Raw genomic sequence first — 24,000 nt, 5'->3', positions numbered from 1 at the left:
ATGTTGCATGGCATTTTAAAAGATTTAATTCCACCGCTCCAGTTATGAACTACTTCATATTTAATAAACGGTCTTATTTAAATAGACACTTGATTGCCTTGCTATTTTCCATTTATTAAGAATACATTCAAGAAGGTCACTCGATTCTGATTGGACATATGACGTAAAATTGTAATCTTCAACTTGTACTCTTTTATGGCAAGTAATGCAATGCCAATTGCAAGAAGAGGGGCATAAACAAAAGAAAGGTGACCGAGAGCAATGTTTGAACTTTTAATACCAAGGAGGGGCAAAACTTAACAAAAAATGATGACAAATTACTCTACAAAACACAGTACTCAAACCTGGATTAAAGGTCTTTCATAGCTTAACTGACGTTTTTGTAAGTCCTTTTTTTTCTTTAGATTTGGTCCGGCAATTTTTGTTGCATTTATTGCAAAAAAAAGTTCACTTGATATTCTCGCACAATTCCAAATTAATAGGTACTCGTCCAATTTTCAGAACGTTTTATTTTCTGCGGTTTCCGTTTTTCTTTGGTGGATTGTTTAGATCGGTTACTTTTTGTAAGCGGATGTAGGTTGAATAACAATAAAGAAATTCAAATAACACTCACAAACGGGCATTTTTATTTGCGGCCTTTTCTTTTATATTTCCATTGTAATGTTGTGCCATAGTCTTAAAAAATCGTACAGCAATATAATAAATATAAAGTTTGACTATCCATCAGGTTTTGAAACCATCGGCTGCTTCAAAGACACCTCCAATCGAGCCATCCAACCATTGGAAGGAAAAGATTCCATTCTGGATGGATCATATGTTGCTCGAAAGAACGCCATTGCAAAGTGCGCCGTGGCTGCAATGAGAAAAGGATACAAGATGTTTGCAGTTCAAAATGGAGGATGGTGCGCAGCCAGTGCTACAGCGGACCAGACCTTCGACAAGCACGGCAGATCTGCAGCCTGTGGGTCCGATGGCGAAGGTGGACCGTGGGCCAATCAGGTTTATGTCATCAAAGGTAAAATGTCAAAAAAGTGTCTATTAAATGCACAAAAAATAGAATGCGGTGTTTTCTTGAGGGGAAAAGGACTTATAAACTAGGACGAAGGACTAGTGTTTACTTCGTCTTCATCAAACACTGAATTTGCATGGTCGTATTTGTTCCGACGAGCTTTAACAGTGTACAAATTTGTCATGAAATTGTAGATAAGAACTGGACTGGCAACTTGCGTTCTGCTCCGATTATTTTAATTGTGTAGAGTTTATTTGATTTTTATTTTTTTACTAAAATACACTTTATTTTCGTAAACATGTCGCTTTTTTGCGAAATCTGTTCATGTTGCATGGCATTTTAAAAGATTTAATTCCACCACTTTAGTCAAGAAATACTCTATATTTAATAAACGGTTCTATTCAAATAGACACTTGATTGCTTTGCTATTTCCCATTTATTAAGAATACATTCAAGAAGATCACTCCATTTTGATTGGACATATCCAGTAAAATTGAAACCTTCAACTTGTACACTTTTATGGCAAGTAATGCAACACCAATTGCAAGAAGAGGGGCATAAACAAAAGAAAGGTGACCGAGAGGAATTTTTTTACTTTTAATACCAAGGAGGGGCAAAACTTAACAAAAAATGATGGCAAATTACTCTACAAAACACAGTACTGAAACCTGGATTAAAGGTCTTTCATAGCTTAACTGACGTTTTTGTAAGTCCGTTTTTTTCTTAAGAATTGTTCTATCAATTTTTGTTGCATTTATTGCAGAAAAAAGTTCACTTGATATTCTCGCACAATTCCGAATTAATAGGTACTCGTCCAATTTTCAGAACGTTTTATTTTCTGCGGTTTCAGTTTTCCTTGGTGGATTGTTTAGATCGGTTACTTTTTGTAAGCGGATCTAGGTTGAATAACAATAAAGAAATCCAAATAACACTCACAAACGGGCAATTTTATTTGCGGCCTTTTCTTTTATATTTCCATTGTAATGTTGTGCCATAGTCTTGCAAAATCGTACAGCAATATAGTAAATATAAAGTTTGACTTTCCATCAGGTTTTGAAACCATCGGCTGCTTCAAAGACACCTCCAATCGAGCCATCCAACCATTGGAAGGAAAAGATTCCATTCTGGATGGATCGTATGGTGCTCGAAAGAACGCCATTGCAAAGTGCGCCGTGGCTGCAATGAGAAAAGGATACAAGATGTTTGCAGTTCAAAATGGAGGATGGTGCGCAGCCAGTGCTACAGCGGACCAGACCTTCGACAAGCACGGCAGATCTGCAGCCTGTGGGTCCGATGGCGAAGGTGGACCGTGGGCCAATCAGGTTTATGTCATCAAAGGTAAAATGTCAAAAAAGTGTCTATTAAATGGACAAAAAATAAAATGCGGTGTTTTCTTGTGGAGAAAAGGACTTATAAACTAGGACGAAGGACTAGTGTGTACTTCATCTTCATCAAACACTGAATTTGCATGGTCGTATTTGTTCCGACGAGCTTTAACAGTGTACAAATTTGTCATGAAATTGTAGATAAGAACTGGACTGGCAACTTGCGTTCTGCTGCGATTATTTTAATTGTTGTGTAGAGTTTATTTGATTTTTATTTTTTTACTAAAATACACTTTATTTTCGTAAACATGTCGCTTTTTTGCGAAATCTGTTCATGTTGCATGGCATTTTAAAAGATTTAATTCCACCACTTTAGTCAAGAAATACTCTATATTTAATAAACGGTTCTATTCAAATAGACACTTGATTGCTTTGCTATTTCCCATTTATTAAGAATACATTCAAGAAGATCACTCCATTTTGATTGGACATATCCAGTAAAATTGAAACCTTCAACTTGTACACTTTTATGGCAAGTAATGCAACACCAATTGCAAGAAGAGGGGCATAAACAAAAGAAAGGTGACCGAGAGGAATTTTTTTACTTTTAATACCAAGGAGGGGCAAAACTTAACAAAAAATGATGGCAAATTACTCTACAAAACACAGTACTGAAACCTGGATTAAAGGTCTTTCATAGCTTAACTGACGTTTTTGTAAGTCCGTTTTTTTCTTAAGAATTGTTCTATCAATTTTTGTTGCATTTATTGCAGAAAAAAGTTCACTTGATATTCTCGCACAATTCCGAATTAATAGGTACTCGTCCAATTTTCAGAACGTTTTATTTTCTGCGGTTTCAGTTTTCCTTGGTGGATTGTTTAGATCGGTTACTTTTTGTAAGCGGATCTAGGTTGAATAACAATAAAGAAATTCAAATAACACTCACAAACGGGCAATTTTATTTGCGGCCTTTTCTTTTATATTTCCATTGTAATGTTGTGCCATAGTCTTGCAAAATCGTACAGCAATATAGTAAATATAAAGTTTGACTTTCCATCAGGTTTTGAAACCATCGGCTGCTTCAAAGACACCTCCAATCGAGCCATCCAACCATTGGAAGGAAAAGATTCCATTCTGGATGGATCGTATGGTGCTCGAAAGAACGCCATTGCAAAGTGCGCCGTGGCTGCAATGAGAAAAGGATACAAGATGTTTGCAGTTCAAAATGGAGGATGGTGCGCAGCCAGTGCTACAGCGGACCAGACCTTCGACAAGCACGGCAGATCTGCAGCCTGTGGGTCCGATGGCGAAGGTGGACCGTGGGCCAATCAGGTTTATGTCATCAAAGGTAAAATGTCAAAAAAGTGTCTATTAAATGCACAAAAAATAGAATGCGGTGTTTTCTTGAGGAGAAAAGGACTTATAAACTAGGACGAAGGACTAGTGTTTACTTCGTCTTTATCAAACACTGAATTTGCATGGTCGTATTTGTTCCGACGAGCTTTAACAGTGTACAAATTTGTCATGAAATTGTAGATAAGAACTAGAATGGCAACTTGCGTTCTGCTCCGATTATTTTAATTGTTGTGTACAGTTTATTTGATTTCTTTTTTCTTACTAAAATACACTTTATTTTCGTAAACATGTCGCTTTTTTGCGAAACCTGTTCATGTTGCATGGCATTTTAAAAGATTTAATTCCACCGCTCCAGTTATGAACTACTTCATATTTAATAAACGGTCTTATTTAAATAGACACTTGATTGCTTTGCTATTTTCCATTTATTAAGAATACATTCAAGAAGGTCACTCGATTCTGATTGGACATATGACGTAAAATTGTAATCTTCAACTTGTACTCTTTTATGGCAAGTAATGCAATGCCAATTGCAAGAAGAGGGGCATAAACAAAAGAAAGGTGACCGAGAGCAATGTTTGAACTTTTAATACCAAGGAGGGGCAAAACTTAACAAAAAATGATGACAAATTACTCTACAAAACACAGTACTCAAACCTGGATTAAAGGTCTTTCATAGCTTAACTGACGTTTTTGTAAGTCCTTTTTTTTCTTTAGATTTGGTCCGGCAATTTTTGTTGCATTTATTGCAAAAAAAAGTTCACTTGATATTCTCGCACAATTCCAAATTAATAGGTACTCGTCCAATTTTCAGAACGTTTTATTTTCTGCGGTTTCCGTTTTTCTTTGGTGGATTGTTTAGATCGGTTACTTTTTGTAAGCGGATGTAGGTTGAATAACAATAAAGAAATTCAAATAACACTCACAAACGGGCATTTTTATTTGCGGCCTTTTCTTTTATATTTCCATTGTAATGTTGTGCCATAGTCTTAAAAAATCGTACAGCAATATAATAAATATAAAGTTTGACTATCCATCAGGTTTTGAAACCATCGGCTGCTTCAAAGACACCTCCAATCGAGCCATCCAACCATTGGAAGGAAAAGATTCCATTCTGGATGGATCATATGTTGCTCGAAAGAACGCCATTGTAAAGTGCGCCGTGGCTGCAATGAGAAAAGGATACAAGATGTTTGCAGTTCAAAATGGAGGATGGTGCGCAGCCAGTGCTACAGCGGACCAGACCTTCGACAAGCACGGCAGATCTGCAGCCTGTGGGTCCGATGGCGAAGGTGGACCGTGGGCCAATCAGGTTCATGTCATCAAAGGTAAAATGTCAAAAAAGTGTCTATTAAATGCACAAAAAATAGAATGCGGTGTTTTCTTGAGGGGAAAAGGACTTATAAACTAGAACGAAGGACTAGTGTTTACTTCGTCTTCATCAAACACTGAATTTGCATGGTCGTATTTGTTCCGACGAGCTTTAACAGTGTACAAATTTGTCATGAAATTGTAGATAAGAACTGGACTGGCAACTTGCGTTCTGCTCCGATTATTTTAATTGTTGTGTAGAGTTTATTTGATTTTTATTTTTTTACTAAAATACACTTTATTTTCGTAAACATGTCGCTTTTTTGCGAAATCTGTTCATGTTGCATGGCATTTTAAAAGATTTAATTCCACCACTTTAGTCAAGAAATACTCTATATTTAATAAACGGTTCTATTCAAATAGACACTTGATTGCTTTGCTATTTCCCATTTATTAAGAATACATTCAAGAAGATCACTCCATTTTGATTGGACATATCCAGTAAAATTGAAACCTTCAACTTGTACACTTTTATGGCAAGTAATGCAACACCAATTGCAAGAAGAGGGGCATAAACAAAAGAAAGGTGACCGAGAGGAATTTTTTTACTTTTAATACCAAGGAGGGGCAAAACTTAACAAAAAATGATGGCAAATTACTCTACAAAACACAGTACTGAAACCTGGATTAAAGGTCTTTCATAGCTTAACTGACGTTTTTGTAAGTCCGTTTTTTTCTTAAGAATTGTTCTATCAATTTTTGTTGCATTTATTGCAGAAAAAAGTTCACTTGACAGCGCTCCAAGCTCACTTTTTCAAAAAGTCGCCTTTTGGCGACCTTCAATTGTAAAATGGTCGCCATAAAAAAATTTTGGTCGCCCAAAAAAAAATTCGTTATGTCCAGGGCAGACACTTCGCGTATGTTACATGAACGTCTACTACGCCGAGCGACACGTTTGCAACACTTTCCTTGCCAATTGTTACATTTACTCGCTTGCCGATTAAAATATTGTAGTAACGGGCAAGACAAAGAGAAGGAAGAGACTCAGAATATGGTGAAACTCCACTTGCCTGAGAGATCTTTGCATGATTTGCATAGAATTCTGCATTAAAATAAAGTTCACACGCAGTTAATACTCGTAAGGTTCCACTTTGGTGTCTCATCTCCCTTAATTAAAACTGATGCCGAATTGTACAGGCAATTCCCATCGCCGGAAACCTTTACAGCTCGTAGGCCACGTTGTTCTTCAGGAAGTAAAGCAGTCCCCAGTTTATCTCCCGAAAACCTCGATAAATTTACTTTCGGGACGCTTTCCAATTCTGCACGGAGAATTTGCTCATGCTCTTCTTGCAGGGCGAGTACTCTTTCAGTTGATGATGAGTCTTCACTGACCAAAAGGTCTTTCAAGGTCTTGAAAATTTCCTCAAAGTCTTTCATCATGACAGAAAAGAAAGACTGAGCCCACTTTCATTTTTTTCACATTCTTTCATGGATGCAGACAACCCTTATGAAGCTTCTGATTGGATAGTTTTCGCGCTCAAAAGAATGTGACCCGTCCTTGCTTTAAAAACTAAATATCTCTGTACGCATCGTAACAACCTTATTCAGATTAAATTGTTGAGTTCAAACTCGATTAGAAGACACTTCAATCCGCTTTATAGTAACATTATTTTCTTTTTATAATCAACCACTATAAACTACAATAACCCTGTGTGGATTTACCTAGTTTTGTTTTTGCGTGACAGTCATCGCTATGAGTGACTGAGATCGGCGATGACCAGCAACGCTGACAAAAGAAACCAACTTTCTCGGTTTATCCCATTTGTATCCCATATTTCGCGAAAATTTGAAAAAAAAACCAGCTCACTTTTACCATTTTTTTAGCGATCACTGTTGAAGGAAAAACCCCTTTTAGATTGCCTCGTTTTATCCCTCTCATTCAAGAGGCTAAAAACAACATTCTCGCAATCATTGATGTGTGACAACTGCACTTGGAGTCAGCACTGAATTTTTTCTTCCTATGGGAAAATTAAACATCCTCACTTTTTTCCCACAAGACCGTGCCCCAAAACTTATATGATATACACAAAATAAGACAGAAATGCTCTCAACTAAAGTTATTTTTATTATAAATACATTGAAAATCCTGCAGCGTTCAATCTTGGATTGGATTTCGCCGCCAACAGGTCGACCGGGGCGGCAAATCGTCTGTGTTCACTGATGCGTCTCAACAGAGAACTGTCTCTGTCGGGATGGAAGTCAGTTCCGCTCCTCAGCAGCGTACAGGAAGTATAGTTTGGCTTGTTCCCAGTTTTCCCTCAGTTTAGGTTTACGCAGTCGTATCGAGTGGCGGAACGGCGAGAAAGAGAAAGACAGGTGATACCGTCGATTTTGCTTTTGATAATTCGACCAAAGATCGATTAATTTTCCAAGTAAGTTTCTTTTATAATCTGTCGGTCGCCAATTGGCGACTTTCGTCAAAATTTTAGTCGCCAAATATTTTTTCCACTCGCCATGGCGACAAAAATGGTCGCAGCTTGGAGCGCTGCTTGATATTCTCGCACAATTCCGAATTAATAGGTACTCGTCCAATTTTCAGAACGTTTTATTTTCTGCGGTTTCAGTTTTCCTTGGTGGATTGTTTAGATCGGTTACTTTTTGTAAGCGGATCTAGGTTGAATAACAATAAAGAAATTCAAATAACACTCACAAACGGGCAATTTTATTTGCGGCCTTTTCTTTTATATTTCCATTGTAATGTTGTGCCATAGTCTTGCAAAATCGTACAGCAATATAGTAAATATAAAGTTTGACTTTCCATCAGGTTTTGAAACCATCGGCTGCTTCAAAGACACCTCCAATCGAGCCATCCAACCATTGGAAGGAAAAGATTCCATTCTGGATGGATCGTATGGTGCTCGAAAGAACGCCATTGCAAAGTGCGCCGTGGCTGCAATGAGAAAAGGATACAAGATGTTTGCAGTTCAAAATGGAGGATGGTGCGCAGCCAGTGCTACAGCGGACCAGACCTTCGACAAGCACGGCAGATCTGCAGCCTGTGGGTCCGATGGCGAAGGTGGACCGTGGGCCAATCAGGTTTATGTCATCAAAGGTAAAATGTCAAAAAAGTGTCTATTAAATGCACAAAAAATAAAATGCGGTGTTTTCTTGTGGAGAAAAGGACTTATAAACTAGGACGAAGGACTAGTGTGTACTTCATCTTCATCAAACACTGAATTTGCATGGTCGTATTTGTTCCGACGAGCTTTAACAGTGTACAAATTTGTCATGAAATTGTAGATAAGAACTAGAATGGCAACTTGCGTTCTGCTCCGATTATTTTAATTGTTGTGTACAGTTTATTTGATTTCTTTTTTCTTACTAAAATACACTTTATTTTCGTAAACATGTCGCTTTTTTGCGAAACCTGTTCATGTTGCATGGCATTTTAAAAGATTTAATTCCACCGCTCCAGTTATGAACTACTTCATATTTAATAAACGGTCTTATTTAAATAGACACTTGATTGCCTTGCTATTTTCCATTTATTAAGAATACATTCAAGAAGGTCACTCGATTCTGATTGGACATATGACGTAAAATTGTAATCTTCAACTTGTACTCTTTTATGGCAAGTAATGCAATGCCAATTGCAAGAAGAGGGGCATAAACAAAAGAAAGGTGACCGAGAGCAATGTTTGAACTTTTAATACCAAGGAGGGGCAAAACTTAACAAAAAATGATGACAAATTACTCTACAAAACACAGTACTCAAACCTGGATTAAAGGTCTTTCATAGCTTAACTGACGTTTTTGTAAGTCCTTTTTTTTCTTTAGATTTGGTCCGGCAATTTTTGTTGCATTTATTGCAAAAAAAAGTTCACTTGATATTCTCGCACAATTCCAAATTAATAGGTACTCGTCCAATTTTCAGAACGTTTTATTTTCTGCGGTTTCCGTTTTTCTTTGGTGGATTGTTTAGATCGGTTACTTTTTGTAAGCGGATGTAGGTTGAATAACAATAAAGAAATTCAAATAACACTCACAAACGGGCATTTTTATTTGCGGCCTTTTCTTTTATATTTCCATTGTAATGTTGTGCCATAGTCTTAAAAAATCGTACAGCAATATAATAAATATAAAGTTTGACTATCCATCAGGTTTTGAAACCATCGGCTGCTTCAAAGACACCTCCAATCGAGCCATCCAACCATTGGAAGGAAAAGATTCCATTCTGGATGGATCATATGTTGCTCGAAAGAACGCCATTGCAAAGTGCGCCGTGGCTGCAATGAGAAAAGGATACAAGATGTTTGCAGTTCAAAATGGAGGATGGTGCGCAGCCAGTGCTACAGCGGACCAGACCTTCGACAAGCACGGCAGATCTGCAGCCTGTGGGTCCGATGGCGAAGGTGGACCGTGGGCCAATCAGGTTTATGTCATCAAAGGTAAAATGTCAAAAAAGTGTCTATTAAATGCACAAAAAATAGAATGCGGTGTTTTCTTGAGGGGAAAAGGACTTATAAACTAGGACGAAGGACTAGTGTTTACTTCGTCTTCATCAAACACTGAATTTGCATGGTCGTATTTGTTCCGACGAGCTTTAACAGTGTACAAATTTGTCATGAAATTGTAGATAAGAACTGGACTGGCAACTTGCGTTCTGCTCCGATTATTTTAATTGTGTAGAGTTTATTTGATTTTTATTTTTTTACTAAAATACACTTTATTTTCGTAAACATGTCGCTTTTTTGCGAAATCTGTTCATGTTGCATGGCATTTTAAAAGATTTAATTCCACCACTTTAGTCAAGAAATACTCTATATTTAATAAACGGTTCTATTCAAATAGACACTTGATTGCTTTGCTATTTCCCATTTATTAAGAATACATTCAAGAAGATCACTCCATTTTGATTGGACATATCCAGTAAAATTGAAACCTTCAACTTGTACACTTTTATGGCAAGTAATGCAACACCAATTGCAAGAAGAGGGGCATAAACAAAAGAAAGGTGACCGAGAGGAATTTTTTTACTTTTAATACCAAGGAGGGGCAAAACTTAACAAAAAATGATGGCAAATTACTCTACAAAACACAGTACTGAAACCTGGATTAAAGGTCTTTCATAGCTTAACTGACGTTTTTGTAATTCCTTTTTTTTTTTAAGAATTGTTCTATCAATTTTTGTTGCATTTATTGCAGAAAAAAGTTCACTTGATATTCTCGCACAATTCCGAATTAATAGGTACTCGTCCAATTTTCAGAACGTTTTATTTTCTGCGGTTTCAGTTTTCCTTGGTGGATTGTTTAGATCGGTTACTTTTTGTAAGCGGATCTAGGTTGAATAACAATAAAGAAATCCAAATAACACTCACAAACGGGCAATTTTATTTGCGGCCTTTTCTTTTATATTTCCATTGTAATGTTGTGCCATAGTCTTGCAAAATCGTACAGCAATATAGTAAATATAAAGTTTGACTTTCCATCAGGTTTTGAAACCATCGGCTGCTTCAAAGACACCTCCAATCGAGCCATCCAACCATTGGAAGGAAAAGATTCCATTCTGGATGGATCGTATGGTGCTCGAAAGAACGCCATTGCAAAGTGCGCCGTGGCTGCAATGAGAAAAGGATACAAGATGTTTGCAGTTCAAAATGGAGGATGGTGCGCAGCCAGTGCTACAGCGGACCAGACCTTCGACAAGCACGGCAGATCTGCAGCCTGTGGGTCCGATGGCGAAGGTGGACCGTGGGCCAATCAGGTTTATGTCATCAAAGGTAAAATGTCAAAAAAGTGTCTATTAAATGCACAAAAAATAGAATGCGGTGTTTTCTTGAGGGGAAAAGGACTTATAAACTAGGACGAAGGACTAGTGTTTACTTCGTCTTCATCAAACACTGAATTTGCATGGTCGTATTTGTTCCGACGAGCTTTAACAGTGTACAAATTTGTCATGAAATTGTAGATAAGAACTGGACTGGCAACTTGCGTTCTGCTCCGATTATTTTAATTGTGTAGAGTTTATTTGATTTTTATTTTTTTACTAAAATACACTTTATTTTCGTAAACATGTCGCTTTTTTGCGAAATCTGTTCATGTTGCATGGCATTTTAAAAGATTTAATTCCACCACTTTAGTCAAGAAATACTCTATATTTAATAAACGGTTCTATTCAAATAGACACTTGATTGCTTTGCTATTTCCCATTTATTAAGAATACATTCAAGAAGATCACTCCATTTTGATTGGACATATCCAGTAAAATTGAAACCTTCAACTTGTACACTTTTATGGCAAGTAATGCAACACCAATTGCAAGAAGAGGGGCATAAACAAAAGAAAGGTGACCGAGAGGAATTTTTTTACTTTTAATACCAAGGAGGGGCAAAACTTAACAAAAAATGATGGCAAATTACTCTACAAAACACAGTACTGAAACCTGGATTAAAGGTCTTTCATAGCTTAACTGACGTTTTTGTAATTCCTTTTTTTTTTTAAGAATTGTTCTATCAATTTTTGTTGCATTTATTGCAGAAAAAAGTTCACTTGATATTCTCGCACAATTCCGAATTAATAGGTACTCGTCCAATTTTCAGAACGTTTTATTTTCTGCGGTTTCAGTTTTCCTTGGTGGATTGTTTAGATCGGTTACTTTTTGTAAGCGGATCTAGGTTGAATAACAATAAAGAAATCCAAATAACACTCACAAACGGGCAATTTTATTTGCGGCCTTTTCTTTTATATTTCCATTGTAATGTTGTGCCATAGTCTTGCAAAATCGTACAGCAATATAGTAAATATAAAGTTTGACTTTCCATCAGGTTTTGAAACCATCGGCTGCTTCAAAGACACCTCCAATCGAGCCATCCAACCATTGGAAGGAAAAGATTCCATTCTGGATGGATCGTATGGTGCTCGAAAGAACGCCATTGCAAAGTGCGCCGTGGCTGCAATGAGAAAAGGATACAAGATGTTTGCAGTTCAAAATGGAGGATGGTGCGCAGCCAGTGCTACAGCGGACCAGACCTTCGACAAGCACGGCAGATCTGCAGCCTGTGGGTCCGATGGCGAAGGTGGACCGTGGGCCAATCAGGTTTATGTCATCAAAGGTAAAATGTCAAAAAAGTGTCTATTAAATGGACAAAAAATAAAATGCGGTGTTTTCTTGTGGAGAAAAGGACTTATAAACTAGGACGAAGGACTAGTGTGTACTTCATCTTCATCAAACACTGAATTTGCATGGTCGTATTTGTTCCGACGAGCTTTAACAGTGTACAAATTTGTCATGAAATTGTAGATAAGAACTGGACTGGCAACTTGCGTTCTGCTGCGATTATTTTAATTGTTGTGTAGAGTTTATTTGATTTTTATTTTTTTACTAAAATACACTTTATTTTCGTAAACATGTCGCTTTTTTGCGAAATCTGTTCATGTTGCATGGCATTTTAAAAGATTTAATTCCACCACTTTAGTCAAGAAATACTCTATATTTAATAAACGGTTCTATTCAAATAGACACTTGATTGCTTTGCTATTTCCCATTTATTAAGAATACATTCAAGAAGATCACTCCATTTTGATTGGACATATCCAGTAAAATTGAAACCTTCAACTTGTACACTTTTATGGCAAGTAATGCAACACCAATTGCAAGAAGAGGGGCATAAACAAAAGAAAGGTGACCGAGAGGAATTTTTTTACTTTTAATACCAAGGAGGGGCAAAACTTAACAAAAAATGATGGCAAATTACTCTACAAAACACAGTACTGAAACCTGGATTAAAGGTCTTTCATAGCTTAACTGACGTTTTTGTAAGTCCGTTTTTTTCTTAAGAATTGTTCTATCAATTTTTGTTGCATTTATTGCAGAAAAAAGTTCACTTGATATTCTCGCACAATTCCGAATTAATAGGTACTCGTCCAATTTTCAGAACGTTTTATTTTCTGCGGTTTCAGTTTTCCTTGGTGGATTGTTTAGATCGGTTACTTTTTGTAAGCGGATCTAGGTTGAATAACAATAAAGAAATTCAAATAACACTCACAAACGGGCAATTTTATTTGCGGCCTTTTCTTTTATATTTCCATTGTAATGTTGTGCCATAGTCTTGCAAAATCGTACAGCAATATAGTAAATATAAAGTTTGACTTTCCATCAGGTTTTGAAACCATCGGCTGCTTCAAAGACACCTCCAATCGAGCCATCCAACCATTGGAAGGAAAAGATTCCATTCTGGATGGATCGTATGGTGCTCGAAAGAACGCCATTGCAAAGTGCGCCGTGGCTGCAATGAGAAAAGGATACAAGATGTTTGCAGTTCAAAATGGAGGATGGTGCGCAGCCAGTGCTACAGCGGACCAGACCTTCGACAAGCACGGCAGATCTGCAGCCTGTGGGTCCGATGGCGAAGGTGGACCGTGGGCCAATCAGGTTTATGTCATCAAAGGTAAAATGTCAAAAAAGTGTCTATTAAATGCACAAAAAATAAAATGCGGTGTTTTCTTGAGGAGAAAAGGACTTATAAACTAGGACGAAGGACTAGTGTGTACTTCATCTTCATCAAACACTGAATTTGCATGGTCGTATTTGATCCGACGAGCTTTAACAGTGTACAAATTTGTCATGAAATTGTAGATAAGAACTAGAATGGCAACTTGCGTTCTGCTCCGATTATTTTAATTGTTGTGTACAGTTTATTTGATTTCTTTTTTCTTACTAAAATACACTTTATTTTCGTAAACATGTCGCTTTTTTGCGAAACCTGTTCATGTTGCATGGCATTTTAAAAGATTTAATTCCACCGCTCCAGTTATGAACTACTTCATATTTAATAAACGGTCTTATTTAAATAGACACTTGATTGCTTTGCTATTTTCCATTTATTAAGAATACATTCAAGAAGGTCACTCGATTCTGATTGGACATATGACGTAAAATTGTGATCTTCAACTTGTACTCTTTTATGGCAAGTAATGCAATGCCAATTGCAAGAAGAGGGGCATAAACAAAAGAAAGGTGACCAAGAGCAATGTTTGTACTTTTAATACCAAGGAGGGGCAAAACTTAACAAAAAATGATGACAAATTACTCTACAAAACACAGTACTCAAACCTGGATTAAAGGTCTTTCATAGCTTAACTGACGTTTTTGTAAGTCCTTTTTTTTCTTTAGATTTGGTCCGGCAATTTTTGTTGCATTTATTGCAAAAAAAAGTTCACTTGATATTCTCGCACAATTCCAAATTAATAGGTACTCGTCCAATTTTCAGAACGTTTTATTTTCTGCGGTTTCCGTTTTTCTTTGGTGGATTGTTTAGATCGGTTACTTTTTGTAAGCGGATGTAGGTTGAATAACAATAAAGAAATTCAAATAACACTCACAAACGGGCATTTTTATTTGCGGCCTTTTCTTTTATATTTCCATTGTAATGTTGTGCCATAGTCTTAAAAAATCGTACAGCAATATAGTAAATATAAAGTTTGACTATCCATCAGGTTTTGAAACCATCGGCTGCTTCAAAGACACCTCCAATCGAGCCATCCAACCATTGGAAGGAAAAGATTCCATTCTGGATGGATCGTATGGTGCTCGAAAGAACGCCATTGCAAAGTGCGCCGTGGCTGCAATGAGAAAAGGATACAAGATGTTTGCAGTTCAAAATGGAGGATGGTGCGCAGCCAGTGCTACAGCGGACCAGACCTTCGACAAGCACGGCAGATCTGCAGCCTGTGGGTCCGATGGCGAAGGTGGACCGTGGGCCAATCAGGTTTATGTCATCAAAGGTAAAATGTCAAAAATGTGTCTATTAAATGCACAAAAAATAAAATGCGGTGTTTTCTTGAGGAGAAAAGGACTTATAAACTAGGACGAAGGACTAGTGTGTACTTCATCTTCATCAAACACTGAATTTGCATGGTCGTATTTGTTCCGACGAGCTTTAACAGTGTACAAATTTGTCATGAAATTGTAGATAAGAACTGGACTGGCAATATGCGTTCTGCTCTGATTATTTTAATTGTTGTGTAGAGTTTATTTGATTTTTATTTTTTTACTAAAATACACTTTATTTTCGTAAACATGTCGCTTTTTTGCGAAATCTGTTCATGTTGCATGGCATTTTAAAAGATTTAATTCCACCACTTTAGTCAAGAAATACTCTATATTTAATAAACGGTTCTATTCAAATAGACACTTGATTGCTTTGCTATTTCCCATTTATTAAGAATACATTCAAGAAGATCACTCCATTTTGATTGGACATATCCAGTAAAATTGAAACCTTTGACTTGTACACTTTTATGGCAAGTAATGCAACACCAATTACAAGAAGAGGGGCATAAAAAAAGAAAGGTGACCGAGAGGAATTTTTTCACTTTTAATACCAAGGAGGGGCAAAACTTAACAAAAAATGATGGCAAATTACTCTACAAAACACAGTACTGAAACCTGGATTAAAGGTCTTTCATAGCTTAACTGACGTTTTTGTAAGTCCTTTTTTTTCTTAAGAATTGTTCTATCAATTTTTGTTGCATTTATTGCAAAAAAAACGTTCACTTGATATTCTCGCACAATTCCAAATTAATAGGTACTCGTCCAATTTTCAGAACGTTTTATTTTCTGCGGTTTCAGTTTTCCTTGGTGGATTGTTTAGATCGGTTACTTTTTGTAAGCGGATCTAGGTTGAATAACAATAAAGAAATTCAAATAACACTCACAAACGGGCAATTTTATTTGCGGCCTTTTCTTTTATATTTCCATTGTAATGTTGTGCCATAGTCTTAAAAAATCGTACAGCAATATAGTAAATATAAAGTTTGACTATCCATCAGGTTTTGAAACCATCGGCTGCTTCAAAGACACCTCCAATCGAGCCATCCAACCATTGGAAGGAAAAGATTCCATTCTGGATGGATCGTATGGTGCTCGAAAGAACGCCATTGCAAAGTGCGCCGTGGCTGCAATGAGAAAAGGATACAAGATGTTTGCAGTTCAAAATGGAGGATGGTGCGCAGCCAGTGCTACAGCGGACCAGACCTTCGACAAGCACGGCAGATCTGCAGCCTGTGGGTCCGATGGCGAAGGTGGACCGTGGGCCAATCAGGTTTATGTCATCAAAGGTAAAATGTCAAAAATGTGTCTATTAAATGCACAAAAAATAAAATGCGGTGTTTTCTTGAGGAGAAAAGGACTTATAAACTAGGACGAAGGACTAGTGTGTACTTCATCTTCATCAAACACTGAATTTGCATGGTCGTATTTGTTCCGACGAGCTTTAACAGTGTACAAATTTGTCATGAAATTGTAGATAAGAACTGGACTGGCAACATGCGTTCTGCTCTGATTATTTTAATTGTTGTGTAGAGTTTATTTGATTTTTATTTTTTTACTAAAATACACTTTATTTTCGTAAACATGTCGCTTTTTTGCGAAATCTGTTCATGTTGCATGGCATTTTAAAAGATTTAATTCCACCACTTTAGTCAAGAAATACTCTATATTTAATAAACGGTTCTATTCAAATAGACACTTGATTGCTTTGCTATTTCCCATTTATTAAGAATACATTCAAGAAGATCACTCCATTTTGATTGGACATATCCAGTAAAATTGAAACCTTTGACTTGTACACTTTTATGGCAAGTAATGCAACACCAATTACAAGAAGAGGGGCATAAAAAAAGAAAGGTGACCGAGAGGAATTTTTTCACTTTTAATACCAAGGAGGGGCAAAACTTAACAAAAAATGATGGCAAATTACTCTACAAAACACAGTACTGAAACCTGGATTAAAGGTCTTTCATAGCTTAACTGACGTTTTTGTAAGTCCTTTTTTTTCTTAAGAATTGTTCTGTCAATTTTTGTTGCATTTATTGCAAAAAAAACGTTCACTTGATATTCTCGCACAATTCCAAATTAATAGGTACTCGTCCAATTTTCAGAACGTTTTATTTTCTGCGGTTTCAGTTTTCCTTGGTGGATTGTTTAGATCGGTTACTTTTTGTAAGCGGATCTAGGTTGAATAACAATAAAGAAATTCAAATAACACTCACAAACGGGCAATTTTATTTGCGGCCTTTTCTTTTATATTTCCATTGTAATGTTGTGCCATAGTCTTGCAAAATCGTACAGCAATATAGTAAATATAAAGTTTGACTTTCCATCAGGTTTTGAAACCATCGGCTGCTTCAAAGACACCTCCAATCGAGCCATCCAACCATTGGAAGGAAAAGATTCCATTCTGGATGGATCGTATGGTGCTCGAAAGAACGCCATTGCAAAGTGCGCCGTGGCTGCAATGAGAAAAGGATACAAGATGTTTGCAGTTCAAAATGGAGGATGGTGCGCAGCCAGTGCTACAGCGGACCAGACCTTCGACAAGCACGGCAGATCTGCAGCCTGTGGGTCCGATGGCGAAGGTGGACCGTGGGCCAATCAGGTTTATGTCATCAAAGGTAAAATGTCAAAAAAGTGTCTATTAAATGCACAAAAAATAGAATGCGGTGTTTTCTTGAGGAGAAAAGGACTTATAAACTACGACGAAGGACTAGTGTTTACTTCGTCTTCATCAAACACTGAATTTGCATGGTCGTATTTGTTCCGACGAGCTTTAACAGTGTACAAATTTGTCATGAAATTGTAGATAAGAACTAGAATGGCAACTTGCGTTCTGCTCCGATTATTTTAATTGTTGTGTACAGTTTATTTGATTTCTTTTTTCTTACTAAAATACACTTTATTTTCGTAAACATGTCGCTTTTTTGCGAAACCTGTTCATGTTGCATGGCATTTTAAAAGATTTAATTCCACCGCTCCAGTTATGAACTACTTCATATTTAATAAACGGTCTTATTTAAATAGACACTTGATTGCTTTGCTATTTTCCATTTATTAAGAATACATTCAAGAAAGTCACTCGATTCTGATTGGACATATGACGTAAAATTGTAATCTTCAACTTGTACTCTTTTATGGCAAGTAATGCAATGCCAATTGCAAGAAGAGGGGCATAAACAAAAGAAAGGTGACCGAGAGCAATGTTTGTACTTTTAATACCAAGGAGGGGCAAAACTTAACAAAAAATGATGACAAATTACTCTACAAAACACAGTACTCAAACCTGGATTAAAGGTCTTTCATAGCTTAACTGACGTTTTTGTAAGTCCTTTTTTTTCTTTAGATTTGGTCCGGCAATTTTTGTTGCATTTATTGCAAAAAAAAGTTCACTTGATATTCTCGCACAATTCCAAATTAATAGGTACTCGTCCAATTTTCAGAACGTTTTATTTTCTGCGGTTTCCGTTTTTCTTTGGTGGATTGTTTAGATCGGTTACTTTTTGTAAGCGGATGTAGGTTGAATAACAATAAAGAAATTCAAATAACACTCACAAACGGGCATTTTCATTTGCGGCCTTTTCTTTTATATTTCCATTGTAATGTTGTGCCATAGTCTTAAAAAATCGTACAGCAATATAATAAATATAAAGTTTGACTATCCATCAGGTTTTGAAACCATCGGCTGCTTCAAAGACACCTCCAATCGAGCCATCCAACCATTGGAAGGAAAAGATTCCATTCTGGATGGATCGTATGGTGCTCGAAAGAACGCCATTGCAAAGTGCGCCGTGGCTGCAATGAGAAAAGGATACAAGATGTTTGCAGTTCAAAATGGAGGATGGTGCGCAGCCAGTGCTACAGCGGACCAGACCTTCGACAAGCACGGCAGATCTGCAGCCTGTGGGTCCGATGGCGAAGGTGGACCGTGGGCCAATCAGGTTTATGTCATCAAAGGTAAAATGTCAAAAAAGTGTCTATTAAATGCACAAAAAATGAAATGCGGTGTTTTCTTGAGGAGAAAAGGACTTATAAACTAGGACGAAGGACTAGTGTGTACTTCATCTTCATCAAACACTGAATTTGCATGGTCGTATTTGTTCCGACGAGCTTTAACGGTGTACGAATTTGTCATGAAATTGTAGATAAGAACTGGACTGGCAACTTGCGTTCTGCTCCGATTATTTTAATTGTTGTGTAGAGTTTATTTGATTTTTATTTTTTTACTAAAATACACTTTATTTTCGTAAACATGTCGCTTTTTTGCGAAATCTGTTCATGTTGCATGGCATTTTAAAAGATTTAATTCCACCACTTTAGTCAAGAAATACTCTATATTTAATAAACGGTTCTATTCAAATAGACACTTGATTGCTTTGCTATTTCCCATTTATTAAGAATACATTCAAGAAGATCACTCCATTTTGATTGGACATATCCAGTAAAATTAAAACCTTCAACTTGTACACTTTTATGGCAAGTAATGCAACACCAATTGCAAGAAGAGGGGCATAAACAAAAGAAAGGTGACCGAGAGGAATTTTTTTTACTTTTAATACCAAGGAGTCGCAAAACTTAACAAAAAATGATGGCAAATTACTCTACAAAACACAGTACTGAAACCTGGATTAAAGGTCTTTCATAGCTTAACTGACGTTTTTGTAAGTCCGTTTTTTCCTTAAGAATTGTTCTATCAATTTTTGTTGCATTTATTGCAGAAAAAAGTTCACTTGATATTCTCGCACAATTCCAAATTAATAGGTACTCGTCCAATTTTCAGAACGTTTTATTTTCTGCGGTTTCAGTTTTCCTTGGTGGATTGTTTAGATCGGTTACTTTTTGTAAGCGGATCTAGGTTGAATAACAATAAAGAAATTCAAATAACACTCACAAACGGGCAATTTTATTTGCGGCCTTTTCTTTTATATTTCCATTGTAATGTTGTGCCATAGTCTTGCAAAATCGTACAGCAATATAGTAAATATAAAGTTTGACTTTCCATCAGGTTTTGAAACCATCGGCTGCTTCAAAGACACCTCCAATCGAGCCATCCAACCATTGGAAGGAAAAGATTCCATTCTGGATGGATCGTATGGTGCTCGAAAGAACGCCATTGCAAAGTGCGCCGTGGCTGCAATGAGAAAAGGATACAAGATGTTTGCAGTTCAAAATGGAGGATGGTGCGCAGCCAGTGCTACAGCGGACCAGACCTTCGACAAGCACGGCAGATCTGCAGCCTGTGGGTCCGATGGCGAAGGTGGACCGTGGGCCAATCAGGTTTATGTCATCAAAGGTAAAATGTCAATAAAGTGTCTATTAAATGCACAAAAAATAGAATGCGGTGTTTTCTTGAGGAGAAAAGGACTTATAAACTAGGACGAAGGACTAGTGTTTACTTCGTCTTCATCAAACACTGAATTTGCATGGTCGTATTTGTTCCGACGAGCTTTAACAGTGTACAAATTTGTCATGAAATTGTAGATAAGAACTAGAATGGCAACTTGCGTTCTGCTCCGATTATTTTAATTGTTGTTTACAGTTTATTTGATTTCTTTTTTCTTACTAAAATACACTTTATTTTCGTAAACATGTCGCTTTTTTGCGAAACCTGTTCATGTTGCATGGCATTTTAAAAGATTTAATTCCACCGCTCCAGTTATGAACTACTTCATATTTAATAAACGGTCTTATTTAAATAGACACTTGATTGCTTTGCTATTTTCCATTTATTAAGAATACATTCAAGAAGGTCACTCGATTCTGATTGGACATATGACGTAAAATTGTCATCTTTAACTTGTACTCTTTTATGGCAAGTAATGCAATGCCAATTGCAAGAAGAGGGGCATAAACAAAAGAAAGGTGACCGAGAGCAATGTTTGTACTTTTAATACCAAGGAGGGGCAAAACTTAACAAAAAATGATGACAAATTACTCTACAAAACACAGTACTCAAACCTGGATTAAAGGTCTTTCATAGCTTAACTGACGTTTTTGTAAGTCCTTTTTTTTCTTTAGATTTGGTCCGGCAATTTTTGTTGCATTTATTGCAAAAAAAAGTTCACTTGATATTCTCGCACAATTCCAAATTAATAGGTACTCGTCCAATTTTCAGAACCTTTTATTTTCTGCGGTTTCCGTTTTTCTTTGGTGGATTGTTTAGATCGGTTACTTTTTCTAAGCCGATGTAGGTTAAATAACAATAAAGAAATTCAAATAACACTCACAAACGGGCATTTTCATTTGCGGCCTTTTCTTTTATATTTCCATTGTAATGTTGTGCCATAGTCTTAAAAAATCGTACAGCAATATAATAAATATAAAGTTTGACTATCCATCAGGTTTTGAAACCATCGGCTGCTTCAAAGACACCTCCAATCGAGCCATCCAACCATTGGAAGGAAAAGATTCCATTCTGGATGGATCGTATGGTGCTCGAAAGAACGCCATTGCAAAGTGCGCCGTGGCTGCAATGAGAAAAGGATACAAGATGTTTGCAGTTCAAAATGGAGGATGGTGCGCAGCCAGTGCTACAGCGGACCAGACCTTCGACAAGCACGGCAGATCTGCAGCCTGTGGGTCCGATGGCGAAGGTGGACAGTGGGCCAATCAGGTTTATGTCATCAAAGGTAAAATGTCAAAAAAGTGTCTATTAAATGCACAAAAAATAAAATGCGGTGTTTTCTTGTGGAGAAAAGGACTTATAAACTAGGACGAAGGACTAGTGTGTACTTCATCTTCATCAAACACTGAATTTGCATGGTCGTATTTGTTCCGACGAGCTTTAACAGTGTACAAATTTGTCATGAAATTGTAGATAAGAACTAGAATGGCAACTTGCGTTCTGCTCCGATTATTTTAATTGTTGTGTAGAGTTTATTTGATTTTTATTTTTTTACTAAAATACACTTTATTTTCGTAAACATGTCGCTTTTTTGCGAAATCTGTTCATGTTGCATGGCATTTTAAAAGATTTAATTCCACCACTTTAGTCAAGAAATACACTATATTTAATAAACGGTTCTATTCAAATAGACACTTGATTGCTTTGCTATTTCCCATTTATTAAGAATACATTCAAGAAGATCACTCCATTTTGATTGGACATATCCAGTAAAATTGAAACCTTCAACTTGTACACTTTTATGGCAAGTAATGCAACACCAATTGCAAGAAGAGGGGCATAAACAAAAGAAAGGTGACCGAGAGGAATTTTTTTACTTTTAATACCAAGGAGGGGCAAAACTTAACAAAAAATGATGGCAAATTACTCTACAAAACACAGTACTGAAACCTGGATTAAAGGTCTTTCATAGCTTAACTGACGTTTTTGTAAGTCCGTTTTTTTCTTAAGAATTGTTCTATCAATTTTTCTTGCATTTATTGCAAAAAAAAGTTCACTTGATATTTTCGCACAATTCCGAAATAATAGGTACTCGTCCAATTTTCAGAACGTTTTATTTTCTGCGGTTTCAGTTTTCCTTGGTGGATTGTTTAGATCGGTTACTTTTTGTAAGCGGATCTAGGTTGAATAACAATAAAGAAATTCAAATAGCACTGACAAACGGGCATTTTTATTTGCGGCCTTTTCTTTTATATTTCCATTGTAATGTTGTGCCATAGTCTTAAAAAATCGTACAGCAATATAATAAATATAAAGTTTGACTATCCATCAGGTTTTGAAACCATCGGCTGCTTCAAAGACACCTCCAATCGAGCCATCCAACCATTGGAAGGAAAAGATTCCATTCTGGATGGATCGTATGGTGCTCGAAAGAACGCCATTGCAAAGTGCGCCGTGGCTGCAATGAGAAAGGGATACAAGATGTTTGCAGTTCAAAATGGAGGATGGTGCGCAGCCAGTGCTACAGCGGACCAGACCTTCGACAAGCACGGCAGATCTGCAGCCTGTGGGTCCGATGGCGAACGTGGACCGTGGGCCAATCAGGTTTATGTCATCAAAGGTAAAATGTCAAAAAAGTGTCTATTAAATGCACAAAAAATAAAATGCGGTGTTTTCTTGTGGAGAAAAGGACTTATAAACTAGGACGAAGAACTAGTGTGTACTTCATCTTCATCAAACACTGAATTTGCATGGTCGTATTTGTTCCGACGAGCTTTAACAGTGTACAAATTTGTCATGAAATTGTAGATAAGAACTGGACTGGCAACTTGCGTTCTGCTCCGATTATTTTAATTGTTGTGTAGAGTTTATTTGATTTTTATTTTTTTACTAAAATACACTTTATTTTCGTAAACATGTCGCTTTTTTGCGAAATCTGTTCATGTTGCATGGCATTTTAAAAGATTAAATTCCACCACTTTAGTCAAGAAATACTCTATATTTAATAAACGGTTCTATTTAAATAGACACTTGATTGCTTTGCTATTTCCCATTTATTAAGAATACATTCAAGAAGATCACTCCATTTTGATTGGACATATCCAGTAAAATTGAAACCTTCAACTTGTACACTTTTATGGCAAGTAATGCAACACCAATTGCAAGAAGAGGGGCATAAACAAAAGAAAGGTGACCGAGAGGAATTTTTTTACTTTTAATACCAAGGAGGGGCAAAACTTAACAAAAAATGATGGCAAATTACTCTACAAAACACAGTACTGAAACCTGGATTAAAGGTCTTTCATAGCTTAACTGACGTTTTTGTAAGTCCGTTTTTTTCTTAAGAATTGTTCTATCAATTTTTGTTGCATTTATTGCAAAAAAAGTTCACTTGATATTCTCGCACAATTCCGAATTAATAGGTACTCGTCCAATTTTCAGAACGTTTTATTTTCTGCGGTTTCAGTTTTCCTTGGTGGATTGTTTAGATCGGTTACTTTTTGTAAGGGGATCTAGGTTGAATAACAATAAAGAAATTCAAATAACACTCACAAACGGGCAATTTTATTTGCGGCCTTTTCTTTTATATTTCCATTGTAATGTTGTGCCATAGTCTTAAAAAATCGTACAGCAATATAATAAATATAAAGTTTGACTATCCATCAGGTTTTGAAACCATCGGCTGCTTCAAAGACACCTCCAATCGAGCCATCCAACCATTGGAAGGAAAAGATTCCATTCTGGATGGATCGTATGGTGCTCGAAAGAACGCCATTGCAAAGTGCGCCGTGGCTGCAATGAGAAAAGGATACAAGATGTTTGC

General features: G+C 36.7%; 1 protein-coding gene across 1 annotated transcript in view; it reads left to right on the top strand.

The window, feature by feature from the left end:
• LOC138018351 (uncharacterized) overlaps positions 1-24,000 on the top strand; it is a 66,200-nt gene that overhangs the window by 32,973 nt on the left and 9,227 nt on the right. The window contains exons 15-31 of the mRNA XM_068864956.1: positions 728-1,015; positions 2,060-2,347; positions 3,395-3,682; positions 4,731-5,018; positions 7,826-8,113; positions 9,162-9,449; positions 10,494-10,781; positions 11,826-12,113; positions 13,161-13,448; positions 14,497-14,784; positions 15,832-16,119; positions 17,167-17,454; positions 18,503-18,790; positions 19,839-20,126; positions 21,175-21,462; positions 22,510-22,797; positions 23,844-24,000. The exon at positions 23,844-24,000 is cut by the window's right edge and continues 131 nt beyond it. Of these exons, the coding sequence (XP_068721057.1) occupies positions 728-1,015; positions 2,060-2,347; positions 3,395-3,682; positions 4,731-5,018; positions 7,826-8,113; positions 9,162-9,449; positions 10,494-10,781; positions 11,826-12,113; positions 13,161-13,448; positions 14,497-14,784; positions 15,832-16,119; positions 17,167-17,454; positions 18,503-18,790; positions 19,839-20,126; positions 21,175-21,462; positions 22,510-22,797; positions 23,844-24,000 (4,765 nt within the window). The remainder of the gene's footprint in view (positions 1-727; positions 1,016-2,059; positions 2,348-3,394; positions 3,683-4,730; positions 5,019-7,825; positions 8,114-9,161; positions 9,450-10,493; positions 10,782-11,825; positions 12,114-13,160; positions 13,449-14,496; positions 14,785-15,831; positions 16,120-17,166; positions 17,455-18,502; positions 18,791-19,838; positions 20,127-21,174; positions 21,463-22,509; positions 22,798-23,843) is intronic.

Source organism: Montipora capricornis, chromosome 10 (genome assembly GCF_036669925.1).
Source record: "Montipora capricornis isolate CH-2021 chromosome 10, ASM3666992v2, whole genome shotgun sequence".
Lineage (NCBI taxonomy): Eukaryota > Metazoa > Cnidaria > Anthozoa > Scleractinia > Acroporidae > Montipora > Montipora capricornis.
This window is presented reverse-complemented; position numbering and strand designations above follow the sequence as displayed.